Raw genomic sequence first — 23,735 nt, 5'->3', positions numbered from 1 at the left:
CTGACCTATCTTTTTCTGCTCTTTCTCTCCCCGCTGCTTTCTCAGGCGTTTTGTACGTGTCGTTCGTTGCGGGGAGCCAAGTGCAGTACCGTCCCCCGCCATATGTGCCGACTACATCTTTGCCCCTATACCATCCGCGGTGGACACACACACACACGTACACACAAATCCATACTGCTGCTACTTCCACCGGGGCTGTTCTGCTCAGGGTTTCTTGATTTCCCATTCCTCACTAATATCCCTTTTCACGGACAGCACCCTTTTGGGGGGACGATGTCAACAGGGCCCGGTACTCCCGCTCTCTGTGCGGGTGAAGCCAATCAGCCCGCGACCCCCTGCCCCTCTCCCTGCCAGTGCCGAGCCCCTCCCCCTCCCTGCTGGTGGTGCCAGGGTCAGGCACCCACCTACGCGGGGATGCCAGAGCGATGTATGGCTGCTGACGTCGGCGGTGAGGCTCTTGGCGGGGCCGCGTCGGCGCGACCCGCGACCGTGGCCAGGCGTCTGTGGCATCCATATGAATAGGCAAAGTGTGAGCGCGGCGCGTGGGTACCTCACCCCCCGACCGTCACACGGCCCACACTGGTGTGGGGCTGCTGAGCCGCCGCGAGAGGGTGTGCACGAGGTGGCGACCGGGCGTGATGCGAGCGGCTGTGAGGCGGCCTGCGGGGCCGAGGTGTGGGTGGGCAGAGTATGAGGCCGAGGCGGTGCTACGGTGATCGAGTCGGCGCACTGCTGTACCGCGCGTGTGTCGACGGCTGCATGGGGCCACAGCCACACACGGGGACGGCTCTGTGAGGGTGCAGGGCGGGAGTGGCGGCGTGTGGTGTGGGAGGAGGCGTTCGAGTCGCGTTGTATGGCGCCGAGTGGACATGTTGAGGAAAAACAAATGTGTATCTTGTTTCTGCGTGGCCTCTGCCAGATGTGGTGCACTCCCTGATGGGCACGCACAGATTCACAAATCTGCGGCATCGATGCTACTGTGTGCCGGTGATGGTATGACGTACTCTTCTGTTGAGTGGGCTCTGAGTGCATTCGCGGCTCATTTTCTGCTTGCTGATCTCGCGTCTTTTTCCTCCTGATCTCTCCTCTTATGTTACACACACGTGATTGCGGTCGTGGGAAGTAGCTTCTGGTTGCATCCCAGCGGCGTGTTTCGCGCGTGCGTCGTCTCCAAAAAGAGTGAAAAAGATGCTGAGGCGATCAGGCGTAAGTATGGCATCGTATGCTGCGCGGGCGATCACTAGCGCATGTCTTAGCACGTGTGTGCCGTGCAGCTCAACGGTTCGCCGCTCCCTCACGAGGTCTCTTGTTATCCTCTCCAGCGGGGCATTTTCCGGGTCACCTCTCTCTGCACGGGCCGTGCAGTGCCGCTGTATTGTCGTCGAAACGAACGAGACGCCGAACCCAGACTGCATTCGCTTCTTCTCCATGGACATCTCGTTTCTCAAGCCAGAGTTCTCCGTGGACATCCCCTCGCCTGCGCAGGCCTACAAGTCGCCGCTGGCTGAGGCCCTCTTCGGCGTGGCAGGGGTGCAGGCCGTCTTTCTGGCCGACGAGTACGTAACGGTGCGCAAGCATCCACAAGAGGACTGGGCCGCCTTGATGCCCATCATCAAGGAGGTGATCGTCGAGTTTGCAGAGAGCAAGGAAAACGTGCTCTCCGCGGCTGGTGAAGAGGAGTTGTTGGGCTACAACAACGACACTGAACCGGATGAAGATGATGACGAAGTGGTGCTGGCCGTAAAGGAACTGCTGGCGACGCGCATCCGGCCGATGCTGCGTGCTGACGGTGGCAACGTCCGCTTCATCGACATGGATGAGGGCACCGTGTTCCTCCTTCTAGAAGGGGCGTGCAAGTCGTGTCCATCGTCGCACATCACCCTAAAGAGCGGCATTGAGCGAATGCTGATGCACTGGATTCCTGAGGTGGTGGAGGCACAAGAGGTGAGCGATGAGGTGGCCGCCGACATTTTGTCTGAGAAGCGGCTGCGCAAGCAGCTAAAGGAGAAGGGCGAGGTGGTGGAGGCGAAGTAACTGCGGCAGGGGTGCGCGGCACAGGCGAGCGAGGATAGTAGAGTGACCCCGCTAGCCGCCCAGCCAGTGTGCCGAAGCTTCGAACGGCTCGATGCGTCTTGACGGGCTTTTGATGTTCGTCGAGGCTGCCTCTGGTATATTGTTGCGAGGAGGAGAGAGAGGACTGCGCTCCTCCTCGTAATCTGATGGCGTCTGTGTGCGTGCGAACCTCACGTCGCCGTTCGCTCAATCCTTTTTCGTGTTCTGTGTTTCATCCGCTGCGCAAGAAATTTCGACGAAGCCCAAGGGCGCACACGCGTGCGAGCGAGTGCCGCGGCATGAGGGGTCGTGGGTGAAGGGTCACCTCTCTTCCTCCGTCCGTCTCTTTCATGGGGGATAATGGGCACCGCACCCTTGCAGAAGCAACGACACACCTACACAGACACACACATAAGCAGATATATCGGCGCGCAGACACGCAGGGACAGTTGTAGACGCGTAGGGGCCCTTGAGGTTCACCTCACTATCGTCCAGTGGACGGGGAGGGGACTCTAACTCATATGCTCCCCCTCCCAAGGCAGTCCCTGTGTCCTCGGCGGTGCAGTTCGTCCGTTGGTGCTGGAGTGATGGAGTGGGGAATGGGTCGGGGATAAGGGCAACAAAGCGGTTGAAGCCTTCATTTCACATGACCTGAACTTTAAGAATCGCGAGTACGTGAGCGAGACTTCATCTGCTGTCTGCTGCCTGCACCGATGCACGTCCTCTCACTCTCGGTTCTGTCTCTCTCCGCCCCTCTTCTCTCTGCGGCTGGCGCAGACGGTCTATTTCGACACTTTTCGGGGTGGATAACACAGACGCCATACATACCTGGCGGCCAACAGCACATTGGATGACCCTTGCCGCTGCGCTGATTTTTTCTTTGCTGTTGCTGGCGCCGCATCCTATCTGTCCCTATTGCTGTGGCGTCTCTTGTATGGCGGCGGAGTCATATCTTCACAGCTCTGCGTGAAGTAGTCCTAGACCATGCGCCACTTTTTTCAGTGTATGTCGCAGGCGCTGCGCGAGCGCGTGCTCGTGCCATTGAGCCAGTTAACGTGGGCCGAGGTGCTGGTTGCTGTATCTGTCGGTGTTCTAGGCGGCATCTTTCCGGTGCCCTTCGTGACGTCATTAATTACGCTCGTGATTGGGTACTACTTACGATGCACGGCGACAGAGCTCGTGCTTGCCTCTACTATAAACTTCTTCTCCACGCCCCTCCAGTTTGCGGTTCTACCTTCGCTTGCGCGCCTTGCAGGGATTCTCACGCAATCGGAGGTCGAAGCCTTCACCGCGCACGCGCTCCACGAGTCCCTTAGGGTGGGCTATACCACCTTCCTGAGGTCCTGTGGCCGCATGATCTTCTACGCAACCGTGGGGTGGTTCTTCGTTGCCATTCCAATCGTCATGGTTCTCCGCTCTGTTCAGCGGTGCATTTTACATCGTCACGTACACAAAGAGATGGCAGAGTAACGCTGAATGCCGACTCGGTGTTGGTGCCGTACACCCCGTCCACGTTGTCATGTTTGCGCTCGGGTGTGTCGTCATATCCGTGACTGTCCTTCTTACTGCCGTGCCACTGCTGCTTTCGTGCGCTTGGCGGTGCTCTGAGCGCAAAATACACCAGTGTCTCCTCGCGACCACCGCGTTTCTCTGCTCTCGCCACCTCTCTTACTGCATGTTCTGCTTGCTGCACCCCCCCCCCGCTGCCGCCGCAGCGACATCGGTTCGCGAGCGATGTCCGTCCTACCCCTCTCCGCGCCCGCTTCCAGTACCATGCGGTTTCCTGAATGCGTTTAATACATGTGTGCACCACCTTTTCGGCGGACAGGGGAGCCACAAGCTGAATCCCAGGTACACATACAGAGACAAGCGCGTTGATGTGAATCAATGTTGGCTGTTCACGCCTGAGGGGCTTTCATTGTTTGGCGCACTGCCCGCTCCTGACGGCGTGTAATGTACGACAAGTGCGCATACAAAAGTGATCGCTGCAGGCACTGAGCGGTGCACCGCTACGAACACACTGCGCCTACCAACGCTGCTGCAAACTCACATGGCATAAATTCTCATGTGCGTATGTGTCTGCGTGAGGGCCTGCTCCGCTCCTGATGACAGACAGCTCCGCTCTAGGGGAAGATGTCAACAGGGCCCGGTACTCCCGCTCTCTGTGCGGGTGAAGCCAATCAGCCCGCGACCCCCTGCCCCTCTCCCTGCCAGTGCCGAGCCCCTCCCCCTCCCTGCTGGTGGTGCCAGGGTCAGGCACCCACCTACGCGGGGATGCCAGAGCGATGTATGGCTGCTGACGTCGGCGGTGAGGCTCTTGGCGGGGCCGCGTCGGCGCGACCCGCGACCGTGGCCAGGCGTCTGTGGCATCCATATGAATAGGCAAAGTGTGAGCGCGGCGCGTGGGTACCTCACCCCCCGACCGTCACACGGCCCACACTGGTGTGGGGCTGCTGAGCCGCCGCGAGAGGGTGTGCACGAGGTGGCGACCGGGCGTGATGCGAGCGGCTGTGAGGCGGCCTGCGGGGCCGAGGTGTGGGTGGGCAGAGTATGAGGCCGAGGCGGTGCTACGGTGATCGAGTCGGCGCACTGCTGTGCCGCGCGTGTGTCGACGGCTGCATGGGGCCACAGCCACACACGGTGCCGGTCTGTCGCAGGCCGGAGAGGGGTGGACGGGTAGAGTGAAGTTTGACGCCTGCTCTATTGCAGAACGGATATACGGAAAATGGCGAAACCGAAACGACGAAGGGTGCCGCTGGCGGTACGGCGTCACTTTGGCATGCGGTGAACGGCAAGGTCACCGCGCCATAAGAGGCAAGCACACTCATGCGTTTCATGTTCTTATTTCCTCTTGCTCTCTCTTCCCGTCTTACCCTCGACTCGCCCCCGCTCTCCGGCAACGCGACTCCACACACCGCCTTCAAAAAAAAACATACGGCCATGCCCACGCACTCAGTTTACGGCAACGCATCCGACATGCCCGCTGTCCCTGCCCCTGAGTCCGCGATCAAGCGCGCTGCGTTCAAGCAGCAGCAGACGGAGAGCTTCAAGAAGGCTGTGGTGGCCCGAAAGGCCGCCAAGGCTGCCCTGAAGAAGACCGCCTACTTGCGTGCCCGCAAATACTCCCGCGAGTACCGCGGCGCGGAGAAGAAGCTGGTGACGCTGCGCCGCCAGGCCGCGTCTCACGGTAACTACTACCTGGAGGCGAAGCCGAAGGTTGTCGTGGTGACCCGCATCCGCGGTATCGCCAAGGTGAACCCAAAGCAGCGCAAGATCCTCCAGCTGCTGCGCCTGCGCCAGATCTTCAACACGGTGTTTGTGAAGATGAACAAGCCGATGGAGAATATGCTGCGTGCGGTGGAGCCCTACATCGCGTACGGCTACCCGTCCCTGGCCACCGTCCGCGCGATGGTGTACAAGCGCGGGTACCTGAAGATCAACGGCCAGCGCGTGAAGATCACGGACAACCAGATGATCAAGGACAAGTACAACAACGCGGACATCGTGTGCGCCGAGGATATGGTGAACCAGATCTACACCTGTGGCAAGCACTTCCGCACGGTGATGCACGGCATGTGGCCCTTCAAGCTGGCCCCTCCGGCCGGCGGCATGCGCCAGAAGCGCCGTCACTTCGTGGAGGGTGGCGACTATGGTAACCGCGACACCTTGATCAACCGCTTCCTCGCCCGCATGATCTGAGCAGCCACGCGCCCTCATCCGTACGCTATATTGACGCTGCTAATGACAGGCTACTTCAGATCTCTCTGGATGCTGTCTTGCTGAAGCTGTCGCGCGATGTAGAAGTCGGTATGCTGTGTACGTGGATGGTTGCATGTGAGCCTGGGCTCAGGTGCCGCGCTTTTGCGGTGGGTCGGCGCCTCTGCTGCCGTTCCGTGAACACCCGTTTCCTTTTCTTTTCTCGCATGCCGGGGTGCGCCCCGCTTGCTTGGTCGTTTGTTGTTCTTTCAAAACAATGCGAGTATAAAAAGGAGGCAGGGGTGATGCAGCACCAGAAATGGAAAAAGGTGCTGTGGAAGCCCGAGAGGGTGGGTGGATGAGTGAGGTGGGGGTGAGAGAGACCGCAGTGACGCTTGAGCCTACACGGTGGCAAAGGTGGTTGGGGGAGGTTGGGCGGAAGTGCATGTGACATGCATCTCTGGCGATGTGCCTGGGTGATGATGATGCCGCGTCTCCCAGCACATCCCCATGGCTCTCTCTCTCTATGGGTCTCTTTTTACCTCCCCGCTCTCCTCCTATATGCCTTCCGCACGCGGTGTGAGGTGAGGGCACGTGCGCGCCTCTCTCTGAACGTTAGTCAGGTGGGTACAAAGGACATCTTTTGCGTCCTGAGGAACCTGACGGCGGCATTTGCACGGACCTCACCGCCTCCGCCTCCTCCCTGTTCAGTCAGCTCACACGCTCATTGCAGGATGCCTGTGACGGTGGTGTGCAGGGTACCAGCACATCTTTTTGGTGATTCCTAGACAAAGGGCAGTGGCTCTTGTGCTAGCGTCTCCTTCAGCCCCTTCGCTGTCTGCGTGAATACGATGCCGCCATGCGAACTCCCTATTCTCTCTCTTCCCGTCTTACCCTCGACTCGCCCCCGCTCTCCGGCAACGCGACTCCACACACCGCCTTCAAAAAAAAACATACGGCCATGCCCACGCACTCAGTTTACGGCAACGCATCCGACATGCCCGCTGTCCCTGCCCCTGAGTCCGCGATCAAGCGCGCTGCGTTCAAGCAGCAGCAGACGGAGAGCTTCAAGAAGGCTGTGGTGGCCCGAAAGGCCGCCAAGGCTGCCCTGAAGAAGACCGCCTACTTGCGTGCCCGCAAATACTCCCGCGAGTACCGCGGCGCGGAGAAGAAGCTGGTGACGCTGCGCCGCCAGGCCGCGTCTCACGGTAACTACTACCTGGAGGCGAAGCCGAAGGTTGTCGTGGTGACCCGCATCCGCGGTATCGCCAAGGTGAACCCGAAGCAGCGCAAGATCCTCCAGCTGCTGCGCCTGCGCCAGATCTTCAACACGGTGTTTGTGAAGATGAACAAGCCGATGGAGAATATGCTGCGTGCGGTGGAGCCCTACATCGCGTACGGCTACCCGTCCCTGGCCACCGTCCGCGCGATGGTGTACAAGCGCGGGTACCTGAAGATCAACGGCCAGCGCGTGAAGATCACGGACAACCAGATGATCAAGGACAAGTACAACAACGCGGACATCGTGTGCGCCGAGGATATGGTGAACCAGATCTACACCTGTGGCAAGCACTTCCGCACGGTGATGCACGGCATGTGGCCCTTCAAGCTGGCCCCTCCGGCCGGCGGCATGCGCCAGAAGCGCCGTCACTTCGTGGAGGGTGGCGACTATGGTAACCGCGACACCTTGATCAACCGCTTCCTCGCCCGCATGATCTGAGCAGCCGAATGTTCTCTCTCAGTGAGCGCGCTCGACTGAAGGATTGACGCTGCTGTGCTGTCGTCCCTCGTTTTGTGTTTTTCGTTCTTTCGTGATTCTCATTTCTTCGTAATTTGTCTTCAAGATTCAACGCTCTCCTGCAGGATCGCACGCGTGCTTCGGCCTTTTCCCCCTGTGCCATCCGAGGGGTATAAAACGCGCAGGTACGTGCGTGCGTCTCTGTCTCTCTCAACTGCAGTGTCGGGGAGATATTATGGCCGCTTGATGGCGGAAGGTCTCGCTGCGCATGGGGCATCTTTGGTGGCTGTTGCACTTGCCGCTGCTCATGAGCAGAAGTCAGGAACCATGCGTGTGCGCGGCTGGTTGTACACGACGGCAAGGGCTTGAGCCCCACCCCCTACACACATATTCTTTTAGTCACACCCCCAACTCTCCCTCATCCTTCGTCTCCCATTTTCTATGCTCTTCCGCTGCGTGACTCTCCTCGCCTCGACCACGACAACTCCACATATGAGGGTCTCTCCTCAGCGACGGTCTGTGCCTTCCTACACATCGTCGAGCCCTCCCCCTGCTGCTTGCGTCCGATGCGGTATGATGCGCCTCTGCATGTCAGTTGGCTATTTGCGCGTCTCTTTCTCTGCGACACACTTGGTACAGTGTCTGAGCGAGAGAAGGACTTGTCACACAAGACGGAATACACAGATCAACAAGGAAACACTCTTGACGCAACGAACACGCACACATGCATATCTTCTCTTGGATCCCTTGTTACCGTTTTACACATCTAGCGCCTTTTTCGTGCTTCGAAGACCTCGCTTCTCTCGCACTTTACGCCCACGCACGCCTCACCCCGCCCCTCATCCGCCCACTGAAACCATCCACCTCAGGCGAACACTCCATCCTTCCCCTTTCTACTACCCCTCGCCCCTAGCCGTCACCATATTTTACAAGAGCGGCTCCGACGAATTTTCAAGCGCACTTTGCGTCTGTGTTTGTTTCTGAAGAGAAAGACGCCCCATCCCCCACCCGGGCGTAGAGGTTTGTTCAGTTCTGTATGTCGGATGCAGCGCGTATACATGCAGTGGCGAGGCGTATAGCAGAAAGCGAAAACCTGTGTTCTTCGACCCTTACACGAGCATCCTGTCTTTTGTTGCCCTCCCATCCCTTCCCTCCCTTCCCACCTTTTCCCTCTTCGATAAGTTGTGCCGTCTTTTCACAACTCACCTCCAATGCGGTGAAGTGAGACCAACACAGGCAAGACGTTGCCAAAGTGGGCGGGAGAGGCACGGAGGGGCGCGAGGGGACGCTTCACCGCTCTTCTCTTTTCTCCGCGTTTTGTTTGTTCGTATTCGCAAACCGACGCATCCCAGGGCATGTGTATGCGGACTCCTTCCGCACTTCTTGCGCGTTTTGGTTCTGTTGCGCTTCACCCTGTGTACTGGGCTCCACATCTTCGACATTTCCCTCCCCTCCATACTCCGTCGTCCTATAATCTGTGCATATATATATATACATATTTCTTGTTTCTTTTCCTCTGCCCTCTACCATTTCGCCAATCGCCGTCCTCTCACTGCCCCTCTGTTTCTTCCCTGACTCTCGCGGAAGCTGCCCTCTTCCCTTCTCTCTTCCCCAAGATCACTGCTTCGCTCCCCTTTTCATTCTTCTGGCGTGAAGTGGGCATCTGCACTGTACCGAAGAATTCGATGGTCACTTTTAGCGGGGCGTCCCCTTTTACAGTGGTGGGCGGGCGTCTGCCTCTTGTAGTTTCGTCTCCACTTCTTTTCTCCGTGTGCATGCCGGTGTACGCTGTGTACATTCGCCAACACGCTGCCCCACCCATGCACCCCTCACTCCCTCCGCTCACAACAGTTTTCCATCCTTCTTTACGTGCCTCAGCGGACAGCACCGCCAAGGATCTCGCTACCTGTCCCCTCTCTGCAGCTCTTTTTTCGTTTTATTTTCCTGTGCTTGCAATGTGCCCGTCACACGTGATATGGTCACCAGACGACCTGTCTTTGCGTCTCGTGAAGCACGACGCGGAGCGAGGGACTCGACGCTGGGTAAATGCGGAATGCACTGAGGGGCATCGCCTACGAGTAATAGCGGTTTTTTCCTCTCCGTATCCTTTGTGCGAGGCTGAGCAGCGAATTTTCCAAAAAAGGTCATGACGATTGGCGTATGAGGACACACAAAATGGCATAGTCCCCTCGTAAGAGGAACGTGTTGTGCGGTGAAAGAAATGTCTCTGCTGCACTACTGCTGTCCCCTCTTCTCTGTCTACAAGTCCGCAGGACTCGCTCTGCTTCCCTTGGCGAATTTGTTTCTCTCTGCGTTTGCCCTCCCCACTACACCTCGCCCTCCTCGCGTTGGTGGCAAGCATCTAACCAACCAATTGCTTACTTTCCCAGAACACAAACAACAAGGAAACCCAGTACGCGAAAACCCCGGAGGATATCTTCGCGGACACCCACGAGAAACGGTATCACTCAAAATGGGGTGGAGGCTGTGGATGCCTTCCCTTGCCATGGGAAGCTGCCTCTCTTCCCGCAAACCTCTCGCTCACCCTTCTCTCGTCTCCCCCTTTCTCTCTATTTCAGCTGAAGAGTCTCTGAGGAAGCGCTCGCGTCCTTAGATTGTAATTGTTTTCTTTCGTTCTGAGACTGCGATGTGCTCACAGCCTTGTTGCTTCACCTCTCTCCACAACAGCTGCTGCCCCTTGAGCCTCTTTCCATCCCCTGTCACCTCCCCCCGAAAACGGAGTTTTGGACAAGGATACAAGGGCCCACACATCGCGCACAGGTACGCATACACAGAAAGCGGGAGTACATGCAAAACAAAACCAAACCCACGCAAACATATATAACCGCGTAGCTAAGAAAAAAAAAGATATATACTTTGGAAATCGCAGAGCGAATATACCTCACAGCAAGGACGCACCTTAGTGCCTTTCGCTTCCCCAGGAATCATCTCGAGACCTTCGTGTTACGCACCTCTTCTCTCCTGCCCATCGTTTTTTGTTTTCTTTCACCTGACCTCGTATCGTGGGTTATTTTCCTCTTGGCGTTACTCTTGCCCTTTTCTGCGTTTTTTTTCCATTTTAGTTCCTTGTGTCATCACAGCTCTGCTACCAACTTTCGTTTTTTTTCTTTCGTGACCGCTCGTCGCCGGATTGTGTGCCCGTGACTTCTCTCTCTTCCCACTCCGTATTACCTTTCTTCTCCGGTCGTCCTCACTGGCTCCCCATACGCTGTTTCCTCCTCCGCTTTTTCTTTGTATTTGCTTCGCTGATTTGGTGTTAGTTTCGCTTCTCCGTGGACGCCCACAGACCACCGCAAACCCGCACGTGCATACGGAGACGGTTGTGTTTTCCCTTCTTTCCCCCTGCTCCCGCTTCTACTCCCTTTGACAGCTTCTTTGTATCTCTTTTCTCTCTCTATACACCTCATCATCGGCGCATCCTACGCTCCCGCGCAAGTTGCGCACGAACTTATTCGACACCTTACCCCCTTAAGACGGAGAGACAGACATATATATATATATACAGGGTCATCGTTTTCCTCTTCTTTTATCTGTGTCTTCTTTGGCGGCACAAAAAAAGTCATCGACGCGCGCGCGTTTCCTGTGCCTCTCCTTTTGTGTCTCGCTGCGCCGCGTGGCACATACACACACACACACACACGCACACTAACGAAAAACTCCGCTGGTGTTTTATTGCTAACTTCTCTCCCTGTCTTCGTCTACACTCCTCCTCCCTTCCTCCCCCGCTCATACCCACTCTTCCACCCTCCTCCCCCTTCGTTTCTGTAAGTGTCTCCGATTGTCTGTCCTACTTGGAACTAACGACTGCCATAAAGCGCTGCAACGGCACCGCTCCCTCCCCTCCTCCACTTTTTCCATTCTTGTCCTCTGTGTGCGTGTGTGCTTGCTTCCCACCTCTTTCTCTGCTTCCTAGTGCATCTTTATAACGCCGCTCTCTGTGCATTCGCTTCATCTCTTTTCTGCCGCCGTACCGTCACGAATATCTGGGCGCCTTTTTTCTCTCGTTTCTCCTTCTGCACTTGAAAGGCGTGGCGGTGGTGTTGCAGTGAGTGGTGCGTGTAGGTGAGCAAGCGCTATAAGACAGGTCAGGACAATTTATCTCTCTCTTTATATTCTGCAGCGTTTTTCGAACCTCGGTCGTGGAGGCGTTACGCACCGAGCTGATCACCTGCTCGTCCACGGCACACCTGTTCCGCTTCCCATTTCACTTCCCTGGATACCTTTACGGCCCACTAGTCGCATCTTCGCCATCGATTTTTGTGCTGGGGTGCTCGATCGTGTCACCGACATTGTCTCAATCTCTTCCTGCTTTGCTCGGTCTCTCTTTCTCTCTTCTTGTGCGTGCGTGTGTGTGTGTGTGTGCGGAGCTTACCCTCCCCCTCTCTTTTCCCTGTTCCTCTGTCTCAGCGTGTTGTCACCGTGCCCTCCTTCTCCTCTTTTCTCTGTTGCTCTTGTCCTGTTCTCTCCCCCCTCCCTCTCTCTCCCTCATTGTTCTTGTCTCTCTCTCCGGCCACACTTCCCCGCTTTCTGCGGACCGGAACCTTTCTTCGTTGTCATATTCGTGTGATCGACTGCTGTATTGCGTCGCGGCTCCTGCACACCCTCTATACCCTCCTCCTACACGGTGGCCTGCTAGGCCCGCCAGCCGCATCGTCACACGCCTCATTGCGGCACCTTTAGATTGAGGCGGTTCTGCATCAGTCGTGCCACGAGCCGTGGCTCGATTTTCGTGCGTATTCTTCTTGCGGCGCACTTCTGTGTGTCTGTGTTCACACGTTCTCTCCTGCACACCGCACCTTTCCCTTCTTACAAAGATGTCTTCGGCTCACAAACCGACGACGCAGGAGGCGATCAACTTCTTCAAGCAGTATCGTGAGAAGTTCCAGCGTAGTAGCAGCGGTGGCAATTTACCCAGTCAAAATAGTGTCAATGCCTCTCCCCAACAGAACATTGTGACGCAGGTGCAGCAGGTCGACGTGGTACCTGACTCGACAACCCGAAACATTATTCCGATGAACCGCCGAAATGGGACCACGATCACGCGCCTCGATTTGCTTCGTAAGTCGCCTACGAACTGCTCGCCGTGCTTAGTTCAAGAAGCTGAGATCAGGCCGCTGCTGCCGCCTCTGCCCTTTGCCTCCGTGCCGAAGGTGACGTTAGTACTGGACGTGGATGAGACGCTGGTGCACTCCACGTTTCAGCCAAGTTCGGATGTCGTGTACGACAAGGTGCTGCTCGTGCCATCTGAAGGGAAGACGTACACAGTCAGCGTCAAGTACCGGCCCTACCTGGAAGATTTTTTGCGCTTTGTCAGTCGTCGTTTCGAAATAGTCGTCTTCACTGCTAGCATGCGGGCTTACTGTGACAAACTCATGGACGAAATTGATACGCAGGGTATCCTGGGCAACTTGCGCCTATTCCGTGAGCACTGTACTCTCTGCGACCGCTCTTACGTCAAGGATCTCCACCAACTCGGTCGCGATCTTCGTAGAGTTGTCATTCTCGACAACAGCCCAGCCGCCTACTCGTTTCAGCAGCGTAACGCCATTCCAATCAAGACGTGGATCAACGACCCGAAAGACCGCGAGCTGTTCTTACTGCTCCCGCTCCTTGACAGACTCGCGATGTGCGACTCGGTGTACAGCGAGCTTGATCCGTACAACGCGAGAGGTTGCGACTACCTGTGAGGTACATTCGATGGCTTCTATGCGTGCGTTCTCCGCCCGTCGCTCACACTCTTCCATCACCGTTCCGTGTCTGCAACATTGCCGATGCTCTTCTCTATGTCCATACGTGCCATTTTTCTCTCTTTGTGATACACTTCGTAGGAGTGCTCGTTTTGGCGTGCAGCGCGCCCGTCTTTTGGAAGCGGCCTCTTTTTCCTTTTCATCCTCCCTGCTCCCCACGTGACTGTGGCGTGCGTGTGATTTATACTTTCTGCCTGCTCGGCGCTGAAATTAACAGCAACGGGAGCCCGCCGAGCTCTGCATTGCCTTTTCTCTTTTTTTTTCAGAGCGCCGCTGTTCCATCCCTGGCTGCATGTATATAAGGCGCTCTGTGTCACTAATGGGAGCTTGTCTCCTCTCTATGCACGTGTGCCGACGCCCCTCACTTGTTCGCTCGTTGCGTATGCGGTGCTTCTTGCTGGTATTGTAGAACGTAGTTTACACGGCTTGATGTCATGTGTCGTTGATGTCTGTGGCTTCGCTCGTGTGCACATCTGAGTGCGTGCGCGCGCGCGAGGAAGACGCAGACGTTGATCGTCTTTTCTGTTTTTCTTTTCCCTCTATCGCCTAATACTCGATCGGCTAGATGCGGTGTGTGAAGGTGCCACTTTGCATGCCCCCCTCCTCTCTCACGTTTTTCGACGTTGAGCGCCTAGGCAGTGTGTATGTGAGCGCTAAGCTGCGGGGGCGAGCGAATGTCCAAGTCGCTTCACAACCTTCTCTTTTTGTGTCTTTACTCGTGCGTGTCGTCTCTCTGCGTTGCCTTCTTCCTTTACTTTGTATGTTCTGCGTCGTACCGATTTCCTTTTCCGCCTCCCGTATGCACGTGTGTATGTCTATCGGTCGTTTCGCAGAAGCGAGAGGCGAGACGGAAGCCGTACTCAGCTCCTCCCCTTCAAATGGCATTTACGTCTCCTCCGCTTCTGCTCGCTTGCTCATCGCGCCTTCCTTGCCGAGCTCCATCCTCCCCTATCTGCTCTCTTCTATTTCCTCGTGCTTTGCGCAAGGGGGTGGCAGCACCGGAAGTGATAGATGCACATGAACGCATGCGCGCACATGTATACACTTGCACACACACGCACACACCAAAAGCACCACTCACACATACAAACAACAACAGACAAACGTCTTTGTTTCATTGAACCAGCGACAGCGTTCTTTTCGATTCAGGAGCCTCTTCTCTTCATCTTCCGCCTCATGCTCATTGCGCGTCACGCAAAACCCTCCTCAACTAACGTCGCTAATCGGAAACGGCGCACACGTAGACATCAGGAGGTGCACTTTTTGATGCACAAAAACGCGTTGTTTCGCTCTGTGTTCTTCCCGAGCTCTTCTCCGTGAATATCTCGTATTGGTTGTTGTGGTTTCCTTCCGGTTGCCGCCCCCTTCTTGTGTTTCTTTTTCGGAATTCACGGCTTCCTGCTCACCCGACCCCCACCCCCCTCTCACCCGTGTGCCGGCGCGCCCGTTTTCTCGTTCACCTCACCGCCATCTTTTCTTTTCTCGTGGTGGCTTTTGTCCTTTACGACGTGACGGGGAGTCGACAGCACCCCTTTGAGGGGACGATGTCAACAGGGCCCGGTACTCCCGCTCTCTGTGCGGGTGAAGCCAATCAGCCCGCGACCCCCTGCCCCTCTCCCTGCCAGTGCCGAGCCCCTCCCCCTCCCTGCTGGTGGTGCCAGGGTCAGGCACCCACCTACGCGGGGATGCCAGAGCGATGTATGGCTGCTGACGTCGGCGGTGGGGCTCTTGGCGGGGCCGCGTCGGCGCGACTCGCGACCGTGGCCAGGCGTCTGTGGCATCCATATGAATAGGCAAAGTGTGAGCGCGGCGCGTGGGTACCTCACCCCCCGACCGTCACACGGCCCACACTGGTGTGGGGCTGCTGAGCCGCCGCGAGAGGGTGTGCACGAGGTGGCGACCGGGCGTGATGCGAGCGGCTGTGAGGCGGCCTGCGGGGCCGAGGTGTGGGTGGGCAGAGTATGAGGCCGAGGCGGTGCTACGGTGATCGAGTCGGCGCACTGCTGTACCGCGCGTGTGTCGACGGCTGCATGGGGCCACAGCCACACACGGTGCCGGTCTGTCGCAGGCCGGAGAGGGGTGGACGGGTAGAGTGAAGTTTGACGCCTGCTCTATTGCAGAACGGATATACGGAAAATGACGGGGCAAACAGCGCGAATTTCCTTGGTCTCTTCTATAACCTAAACCTGGGTGCTTTTGTCCTTTTACGTATGCGTGTTTCGGTTGTCATTTCTGTCTTGTTGTGTGCTTCCTCGCGTGGCGCTGTGTAGTTTCGGCTGACGTAATCTCGGTTGAACATTGTACATTTTCCTTTTGTGTTGTTCTTTTTGTGTGTGCTCTTCCCGACATCCAGCCGGGCTCGATTCTCATTCTGTCGTCACGTATGTATGTATTCGTGCTTGTGGCCAACGACCTCATCAGATGCGCAGTGGGCCGACGGTCTCTCTCCAGAAGCTTCTCTCTCTGTGCTTTCCTCTGTTCTCTGCCTTGCTGCCGTTGCCCATGCGTCTGCAAGGAAGGTGAACGACTACTGTAGGTGACGTTGTTCTGCTTTCCGGTGCGTGCTCCTGGCGACTCTCGTTGCTGTGGTCTCGTTTTCTTTTCTGGCTTCATAGTGCATGTGTGTTTTCTCTCTGTTTGGTTGACTCTTCGGCATTCTACCTCCGCATTTGCACATGCATAGGCATGTTTGCCGATAACGTCTGTCTGCATTTCCGGCTATCCACCCACATTCAGCCGTTGGTGCACATGCGTGCATGCCTGTCTGTTTTTGTGGTCGCTTGTGTGCGAAAGTGCGCCATCTTTCTTTTTCCTTCGGTTGCTTCACTTTTATGTGTCGTTTATTCGGTTCTCCGTCTCTGTGCCCCACCTCTCGTGTTGCTTCGGATTCGGTCTTTATATGTTCCCCCCCCCTTCTCCACCAGTGTATCATATGTGCCATGTGCAACACCTTTGCTCAGGCGATGACTTTTCTCTGGGTAAGCGGCTTTTGTGGCCTCTGCCTCTCTCTCTATGGTCGCCATCTGCATCCGCTCGGCGCAGGTAGGTTTACGCAGGAGAGTAGATGCACGGCAACAACAAAAACAAGCATATAGAGCGGCGCGTGCACATTGGCGAGAGGCTTGGATGCTGGTTAGCCTTACTCCCTGACATCTGCATCAGCGCCTCTTCATGAGTACCCTGATTCCGCTGCAGAGGCTCACGTACGGCAGGCGGTGACGGGGGCGTTGTACAAAAGGGAGCAGAAACTAGTCAACACACTGCAAGAGGCGGCACTGTCGTTTATGGACGCCGCAAAGAGCGTCCCTCCTCTACAGTCACGCACTCTAAGTGAATTGCTCAGCCATGCGCAGGCGCTCCACCACCCCCTCTCCTCCTCAGCACTTTCTCTCTTCCGTGTGTCTCACCAGCGGCATGATGGTGCCTCACCCTCCCGAGCGTCCATTAATCCCCCCTCCCACCACCTACGTCTCCGCGACCCTTTTATCGCGTATATGAGTGCGCCGCTCTCTGTGCTTTTTCTATTCATACTTCTATTCATATATATATATTTACGTATCTGTGTGTCTTCCTCACCTATAAAAGTGTTCCTCCCCTCGAGTGTCTCTCCGTGGTCCGCTGTGCGTTCTCGTCGCTGCAATACTCAATAGAGACACATTTGTCAGTGCGCCAACAAACGAGCGATTCCGCGACGGCTCGGCTGCAGCGCACGGCGGACAGCTGTCCTTTGCTCCCCTCTTTCCTCACCCTCGCTCTTGAGGTCCCTCCGTGTTGTTACGGAAGCGATGGCAGCACAACAGGACATGGAGGCGCTCCTGCGCGAGCTCAGCACCACCAGCGGCTCCATTGCCGAGGCTGTTCGCTACGTCCACAAGTACCTGCAGTCGCCAGAGTGCCGGGGCACGGCAATCGATGTGTTCCCGCCGACGCAGCTAGCCCATTCGATCGGCAAGCTCTGCCGTTGCCGCGGCATGATTCAGGAGGTGCAGCCCGAGCTTCATCTGTTCTGTGCGTCTCGCCAGAACTTCTTCTCGTCCAGTGGCGCACTGGAGGCGGCGGACGGGGATGAGGTGCAGTACATGGACGCGGTTTCGCTATACGTGATCCCTGTCCCCGGCAACCTGCACTTTTACGCCGCGGATGAACCATCGCGCACCTCCGGTGCCGCTCACGGGGGTACCCTCCGTAAGCGCATCGACCGCGACGAGGACGCCCCGACGGGGGTTCCGACGAGCAGCACCGAGGAAGAGCGCATCCGGAAGTGCGTCAGGCACACGACCAGCGAGAGCGACACCGTTACTGCAACGACACAGTCATCACATTTGTCCGCCTTTGGCCCGTCTTTGAACTTCCCACATCCTTCGTGCAGCCACCAGCTTCAAGGTGCGTGTGTCGTCACGGCGCTGCTCCCGGCCGAGGATGGTGCACGTCAGAATCCGTTTCGCATTAATGATGTGATGGATTTCTATGGTTACCAGCACTTCCCCGACGACCAACTCCAGGTGAACGCCGTTGACGACTTCGAGCGCTTTAGTGCATGGAATGCCACAGAATTGTCAAGAGGCCTTGTAAGCAGACTCCTCTGCCTCTCCTACACACCGGTGAGCTCCCTTCAGGTGCGACACCACATAGCGACTCCGCCGCTCATCGCGTCGCCCATGACAGAAGCCCGCACAAACGCCATAGCATACCTTACAGGCACACTGACCAAAGGTGACGCCCTGACAGCAGAGTACTTGCTTCTTCATCTGTGCGCAAGAGTGATCATGCACAGCGCATCGATGCCTGTCGGCGACCTCCCACTGCTGATCAGTTCTCCTCAGCTGGTTGCAGCGGAGTGGTCGGCGCAGCTGCGTGAGATCGTGCCTGTGGCAGAGATTCTACTCACAGGCGAGGTACTGCGGGCGCTTCCGCACGGCCGTGTCACCCCAAAGTACAACAACGAGCTTAATTATCTTGAGACGGGTGTGTTGCAGGTAGCCAACGGCACGCACGTCACGATAGACTGCGCGTCGCTAGACTCACGCGATGAGGCGTGGTACGAGGGGATGTTTGCGCTGATTCACAAGCAGCAACTGTTGCTCGAGTACCCTTATCAGACATTGGAACTGCCAGTCGACGTCTCCACGCTGGCGGTGGACGGCAGAGATGCACCAGAAGCCGTGCACCCGCTTTTTCGTTTTGCCATGAGTCTACGCTGGAGCCCTGACCAGAGGTTACCCCCTCAGGAGGCTGCCCAGACGCACCAGGTAGGCAGCGCTGCGGTGCGAGATTATCTCGACGCTGTCCGCTGCCTTGACGCACCGTCGCCGGTGGACGACACATTATCGGACAGGGCGTCACGCGCGCTTTTCGAGATGTCCAGAAACTTGCCAGGGTGGAATAACCGAGATCCACTGCTACACAACAATTCCTTTTCAGTTGCGATGGCGCTCATGCGGTCACACGCGGCGAGTCACGGACGCCGCGACGTCGGTGCGGAGGATATTGCCGCTGTCTGTGTGCTCGAGCGGGCGCGCATGGAACGCCTCCGTGCGAACTCACTCTCGATGCTTCCAACGGCATCCCCAGCCGGTGAGTAGCAAGCTTGTGCCAGCATGGATGCCGCCAGCGCCTGCAGCAGCTCAGGCAGGCACACCCAACCTCCTGTTCGCCCGTCCCGACGGCAACGAACATAGACGTTGCCTTTCCTCTCTGGTGTGTAGGAGTGCTCTCGGGACGCACCAAGGGAGGAGGAGGCTCATGCATAGAGGGCACTAGGAAGGAAAACCGCTGTTTCCGACACAGGCAAGTGCGTACCATGCACACTGCAATCTTAACTGTTTTTCTTTGTTCAAAGATCACCATACACAAACGCACTTTAACTGCAAGACAGGGCCTTTCGCCGAACACAGCAGAGTCAATGGGCATCCTCTAGGTCTGTGGTCTCTCCTCTCCGTTACCCAAGGCACCACAGAGTTGCATCCGTTCCCGCTTGGCGCATCACAGACTTCGTACGTACCCGTCTTTGCTGTGCCGGGATGTGTTTGGGCGGAGGCCTTAGCGGGTTCTAAAGTATGCTGAGGGTTGTTTGCTTCCGTCCTCATCCCGCCTCCTCTCATGTGCTTTTCTCCGCGTCTCCCTCTCTCGGTTTGCCTTTATCATGGGATAACGATTTATGGTGTACTGCACGGGCCATCGGTCAACAAACACATTCGCAGGCTCCACACACACACGTATACCCAGCCACGCTTGTGTACGTCTCTTGTATCCTTAACCCCGACGGCGAAAACGGTTTGATAGCACCTGTCACTCTCGCTAACTCGCACGTTCTTCACGCTCCTGTCTACTTAATTGTGCCCTTCCATCATGTCCTTCAAGGAAATCAGCCCCAACTCTTTCCTGCTAGAGGATTCCCACGCCCTCTCGCAACTGCTGAAGAAGAGCTACCGCTGGTACTCGCCAGTCTTCTCCCCGCGCAATGTCCCCCGATTCGCCGATGTCAGCAGCATCACAGAGTTTCCGGAGACATTGAAAGCAATTCGTGACTTCCTTGTGGAACGCTACCAAGTGATGTCGCCAGCCCCGACGCATATTCTCGGCTTCGATGCTCGCGGGTTCCTCTTTGGCCCCATGATCGCCGTGGAGCTTGGGATCCCGTTCGTGCTCATGCGCAAGGCCGACAAGAATGCCGGTCTCCTTATCCGCAGCGAGCCGTACGAAAAAGAGTACAAGGAGGCCGCGCCGGAGGTGATGACGATCCGCTACGGCAGCATCGGCAAGGGCTCGCGTGTGGTACTAATCGATGATGTTCTGGCAACAGGTGGGACCGCACTGTCGGGTTTGCAACTGGTGGAGGCAAGCGGAGCAACTGTTGTTGAGATGCTCTCGATTTTGAGCATTCCTTTCCTGAGGGGGGCAGAGAAGATCCACTCGACTGCTAACAGCCGCTACAAGGATGTTAAGTTTGTCACTCTTCTTTCGGAGGACGCGCTGACGGAGGAGAACTGTGGGGACTCGAAGAACTACACGGGTCCTCGTGTTTTGAGCTGCGGTGATGTCCTGGCCCAGCACCCGCACTAACGTGTGATGAACTCCTTCAGTCCTCCTCTGCTTCCTCTTTCCGCCAGCATCGCTACCGTTGACGATGCCGTCAGATATGACGTCACCTCCTCCAGCAACGTTGCTTTTAAAAGTCGCAACCGACGCTCTGAAGGAGCAGTACTGACGGCCGTTTCCCACCACAAAAAAGTCGCGCAAAAAATACCATCTTTCGGCTCGCATGTCTCTGAGTTGGGTGTGCGTCATTCTCTGCTTATCGCTGTGTGGCAGGGTGCTTGCTGCGTTGGTGGGCTCACCGCTCCCCTCCCCCGCCCCCCGGTCGCCGCGTTCATCCGTTTCTGGGTGCAGGCGAAGGCTGAGGTGTAGCGAAGAGGAGGACGGCACGCCGCAGACGCGCACACACGCGCAGCAGAGAAGCAAATGATGTATAGACTCGCGGAGGCAGAAGCCGAGCGGTAGCTGATGGATGGTGTGCGTGTGTGCGTCTCTAAGGACATCGTACCGTATAACTGCCTTTATTCCTCTGGGCGCCTCCTCCCCCCTTCCCTCTTCCCTCTCCCCGGAGGAGTCCAGCATGAGAGCGCGCAAAAGGGCGCCCGTTACACGAGAGAGCGAAGTGCACACTACACGACGTAGGCGCTACCCTTAAGCCATCGGCTTCCAGTGCTCTCTTTTTTCTCGTTTGGTTACGTGCACAGAGGCGTTCATGCTTGCGTGTATGTGTGTCGTTGATTTCGCTCCCCTTGGACGGCGTGAGTGCGCCGCTTGTGAAGGTGGCGGTGGACCACAACACGCTTCTACCCCGTAGTCAGTTGACAGCTGCGGCGCAGACAGACGCCCATCATGAAGTGCGGCTGAAGAAAAAAAGAACGATGCAAGGGCGGCAATACTGTGACACGGAGGCCGTGCGATCTCTTCGTTGGCGGGGGGCCGACTCTGCGTGTGCAATGGGGTCGAATGTGCCGCAGTGCCCGTGTGTACCCCTTCCCGTGCCTTTTTGTTGTGCGTGCGCTGCTCCCTCACCCTCCCCCGTGTGCACGTCTCCATCGCCCTCTTCCCCTACGACTCCTCCACTCTCTCACCTCTCGGCCATCCCTCTTCTGTGCTCCTTCTGGCTCTCCCTGCTCGCTGCACGGGGCAGCGTTGGCTTCCCCCCTCCCCCTTTCGCTGCACCATCACCTCTCCGTCTTCCGACTGCTGCGTTTTCGTTTTTTTTTTTGCGCGTCTCCGCGGGATCGGTGCAGCGCCATGCCTCGTAAGGTAGCCTCATAGAGGTGGGTCCGCACCAATGTGTGCTGAACCCTCTGCACGCGCTGTCGAAGGTGCTGGTAGACGCGGCGCTGATGGGGAGCCCGCGCCTGTACGACGTGAGCAGCACCACAGAGAGTGCTGCGCTGTTTTAACAGCGTGCTGCACTTCCTTTCGGGCTGGTATCGCTCGATGTGCGCACAGGGGCCGACGCACGGGCTGGTGATCGAGGCGCGTGGCTGCATCTTCGGTGCGCTGCTCGCCTCTCCTCTCCCGTTCCCCCTGCGATACGCCACCGTGTCTCCATCAAAGTGTGAATGCCATCCGACCCGGGAGCGTGAGTGCCGGTGTGCACTTTCTTGCGAGTACCTGTGCGCGCCATCCGCCTTTTTGCCCCTCTTACCCGCCTCTCCGATCTTCCTTGTTCTTCTTTCGGCCCGCGTACAGGCGACTGTGCGGCGTGACAGCGACGCCGCTGCGATGCCGTCCCGCCTGCGCCACACCCCTCCTCGATGGAGGCGCGCTGCCTGCACTCATCCGGGCACCCTGCCTCCCCTCCTCTTCTCTTTTCATGCTGCCGCACACCGTCTTTCGTCTGCTTTGGCGACAGGTCAGGGACAAGTAAGCAAGCGACAGACACGCACACACACACACACACACACACACACACACACACACAGAGACACACAGACACATAGACACGTTAAGCAGTGCGCGCTCTAGACATGCCATCGTACGCGGAGATCGCCGGCTCCATCATGGCGATGGCGCTCACCACGGACCAGACGCTCTTCATACTGTACCACTCCAACAGCTACGCGGCGAACCCGGTGATGCTGCGCAGCTCGAAGCCGATGGTGATGCGTGACGTGTTCCTGACGCGGAGCAACGCCTTCTACCCGAACCCGCTGTCGTGCCTGTACGTGACCAACGGCACGGACTGCGTCGTCAACTGCGTCATGGCGTGGGCGGTGGCGAAGCCGCTGACCGAGGTGCTGGGGTGGCGGCACGCGACGGCCGTGTACGTTGGTGCCGGGCTGTTCTCCAGCTTCGCCTACGTGTTTGCTGCGCAGGTGAGCCGTACGAAGACAAACTCGCCGTTCGACTGCAACGCCACGAGTAACGGCGCCTACGCCGGCTACGCGACGCTGTCGCTGATGATGCGCGGGTCCTACATCCCGTACCTGAAGCGCGTGCCCATCATGTGGGCCGGCGTGCCGTACCTGCTGAAGTGCACCTACGACGAGTACGTTTCGCCGAGGCTGGTCGAGCGGCGGCGGGCCGGCGACATCGAGCTGCGCAACTGGGGGTTTGTCGGCGGCGTCTTCTTCACGCTCATCTACAGCTCTCTGTTCTTCCGCACTCGAAAGGACTTTAGCCTGGCGAGAAAGTTTTTCCAGAACCTGCCACCGCGCGCCGCAGTGGGAAAGTAGCGGCTCGGCAGCTGCGTGCGCATGTGCGGCCGCCGTTCTGGAGCGATTCGGACGTGGTGCGTGGTGCTTGCGTTGTCTCCTTTCTCTTGGCTGCTCCCCTGTTTCCCTCCCGTGCTCAGCTCCTTCCCTCCCCCCCCCACCGCAGTGATGGTCTTACGTGTGTGTATGAGGGGTGTGTGGGGGTGGGACATGGGGCGACAGCAGAGGACTGCCTGGTCGTATGCGCCTGTACTGCACACTTCACAGAAACAACGCCGGCGACGCAGCTGGATGCTGTCCGTGTTTCGCGCACCGTGGGCACAAAGCACTGGCCCTCTCCGATGGTGCGCAGGCGCGCGCGCACATACGAGCGCGAAGGCGCCAGCACGGCCGCTGTTCCCCCTCCTTAGCCCTTCACCTCATCTCCCCCCTCAAGCGCCACTTTGCTCTGCATCACCGTCACGTCCCTCCCCACGCGCACGTTACACCATGACGCACCTGGGCGCTTGTCGAAGGATGCGTACCGTCCTTCGCCCCAGCGTTTGCCGTCGGTCCCCACACTTCCTCGAGGCTCAAGGCGTTCCCCCGCATCCACCACAGCCGTCTCCGTTTCCATCAGTACGCCTCTTCTTGCCTTTCTTCACCTGCGCCCTGCTACATTGCTTGTTTTATACCCCCCTGTGTGTATGTGTGTGTGTGTGCCTGCGTGTGTGGCCTCCTATCGACTGGCGCGGAGCTCGTAGGACGAGCTCCGTCCTCCCTCTCTCCCCTCGTGTGTCA

The 23,735-nt window shown here is 57.5% G+C and overlaps 8 protein-coding genes across 8 annotated transcripts; all 8 read left to right on the top strand.

Moving 5' to 3' along the window:
* Positions 1-1,188: 1,188 nt before the first annotated feature.
* LMXM_26_0190 (conserved hypothetical protein) lies at positions 1,189-2,034 on the top strand (the record flags this gene model as incomplete). The annotated part of the gene is made up of 1 exon (XM_003876274.1): positions 1,189-2,034. One exon carries the CDS (start codon positions 1,189-1,191, stop codon positions 2,032-2,034), a length of 846 nt encoding a protein of 281 aa, XP_003876323.1.
* A 1,002-nt stretch (positions 2,035-3,036) lies between these two features.
* LMXM_26_0185 (conserved hypothetical protein) lies at positions 3,037-3,522 on the top strand (the record flags this gene model as incomplete). Its single annotated transcript, XM_003876273.1, has 1 exon — positions 3,037-3,522. One exon carries the CDS (start codon positions 3,037-3,039, stop codon positions 3,520-3,522), a length of 486 nt encoding a protein of 161 aa, XP_003876322.1.
* Positions 3,523-4,878: 1,356 nt separating this feature from the next.
* On the top strand, positions 4,879-5,751 carry LMXM_26_0180 (putative 60S ribosomal protein L7; the record flags this gene model as incomplete). The annotated part of the gene is made up of 1 exon (XM_003876272.1): positions 4,879-5,751. The coding sequence occupies one exon, from the start codon at positions 4,879-4,881 to the stop codon at positions 5,749-5,751; it is 873 nt and encodes a 290-aa protein (XP_003876321.1).
* Positions 5,752-6,709: 958 nt separating this feature from the next.
* On the top strand, positions 6,710-7,468 carry LMXM_26_0170 (putative 60S ribosomal protein L7; the record flags this gene model as incomplete). The annotated part of the gene is made up of 1 exon (XM_003876271.1): positions 6,710-7,468. The coding sequence occupies one exon, from the start codon at positions 6,710-6,712 to the stop codon at positions 7,466-7,468; it is 759 nt and encodes a 252-aa protein (XP_003876320.1).
* A 4,853-nt stretch (positions 7,469-12,321) lies between these two features.
* Positions 12,322-13,194, top strand: LMXM_26_0160 (nuclear lim interactor-interacting factor-like protein; the record flags this gene model as incomplete). Its single annotated transcript, XM_003876270.1, has 1 exon — positions 12,322-13,194. One exon carries the CDS (start codon positions 12,322-12,324, stop codon positions 13,192-13,194), a length of 873 nt encoding a protein of 290 aa, XP_003876319.1.
* Positions 13,195-17,039: 3,845 nt separating this feature from the next.
* On the top strand, positions 17,040-18,836 carry LMXM_26_0150 (conserved hypothetical protein; the record flags this gene model as incomplete). Its single annotated transcript, XM_003876269.1, has 1 exon — positions 17,040-18,836. The coding sequence occupies one exon, from the start codon at positions 17,040-17,042 to the stop codon at positions 18,834-18,836; it is 1,797 nt and encodes a 598-aa protein (XP_003876318.1).
* A 766-nt stretch (positions 18,837-19,602) lies between these two features.
* On the top strand, positions 19,603-20,316 carry LMXM_26_0140 (adenine phosphoribosyltransferase; the record flags this gene model as incomplete). The annotated part of the gene is made up of 1 exon (XM_003876268.1): positions 19,603-20,316. The coding sequence occupies one exon, from the start codon at positions 19,603-19,605 to the stop codon at positions 20,314-20,316; it is 714 nt and encodes a 237-aa protein (XP_003876317.1).
* A 1,952-nt stretch (positions 20,317-22,268) lies between these two features.
* Positions 22,269-22,976, top strand: LMXM_26_0115 (conserved hypothetical protein; the record flags this gene model as incomplete). Its single annotated transcript, XM_003876267.1, has 1 exon — positions 22,269-22,976. One exon carries the CDS (start codon positions 22,269-22,271, stop codon positions 22,974-22,976), a length of 708 nt encoding a protein of 235 aa, XP_003876316.1.
* Between the last annotated feature and the right edge of the window lie 759 nt (positions 22,977-23,735).

This window comes from Leishmania mexicana, chromosome 26 (genome assembly GCF_000234665.1).
Source record: "Leishmania mexicana MHOM/GT/2001/U1103 complete genome, chromosome 26".
Classification (NCBI taxonomy): Eukaryota; Euglenozoa; class Kinetoplastea; order Trypanosomatida; family Trypanosomatidae; genus Leishmania; species Leishmania mexicana.
Note: the sequence above shows the minus strand (reverse complement) of the source record. Positions and strands in the feature narration are given on the sequence as shown.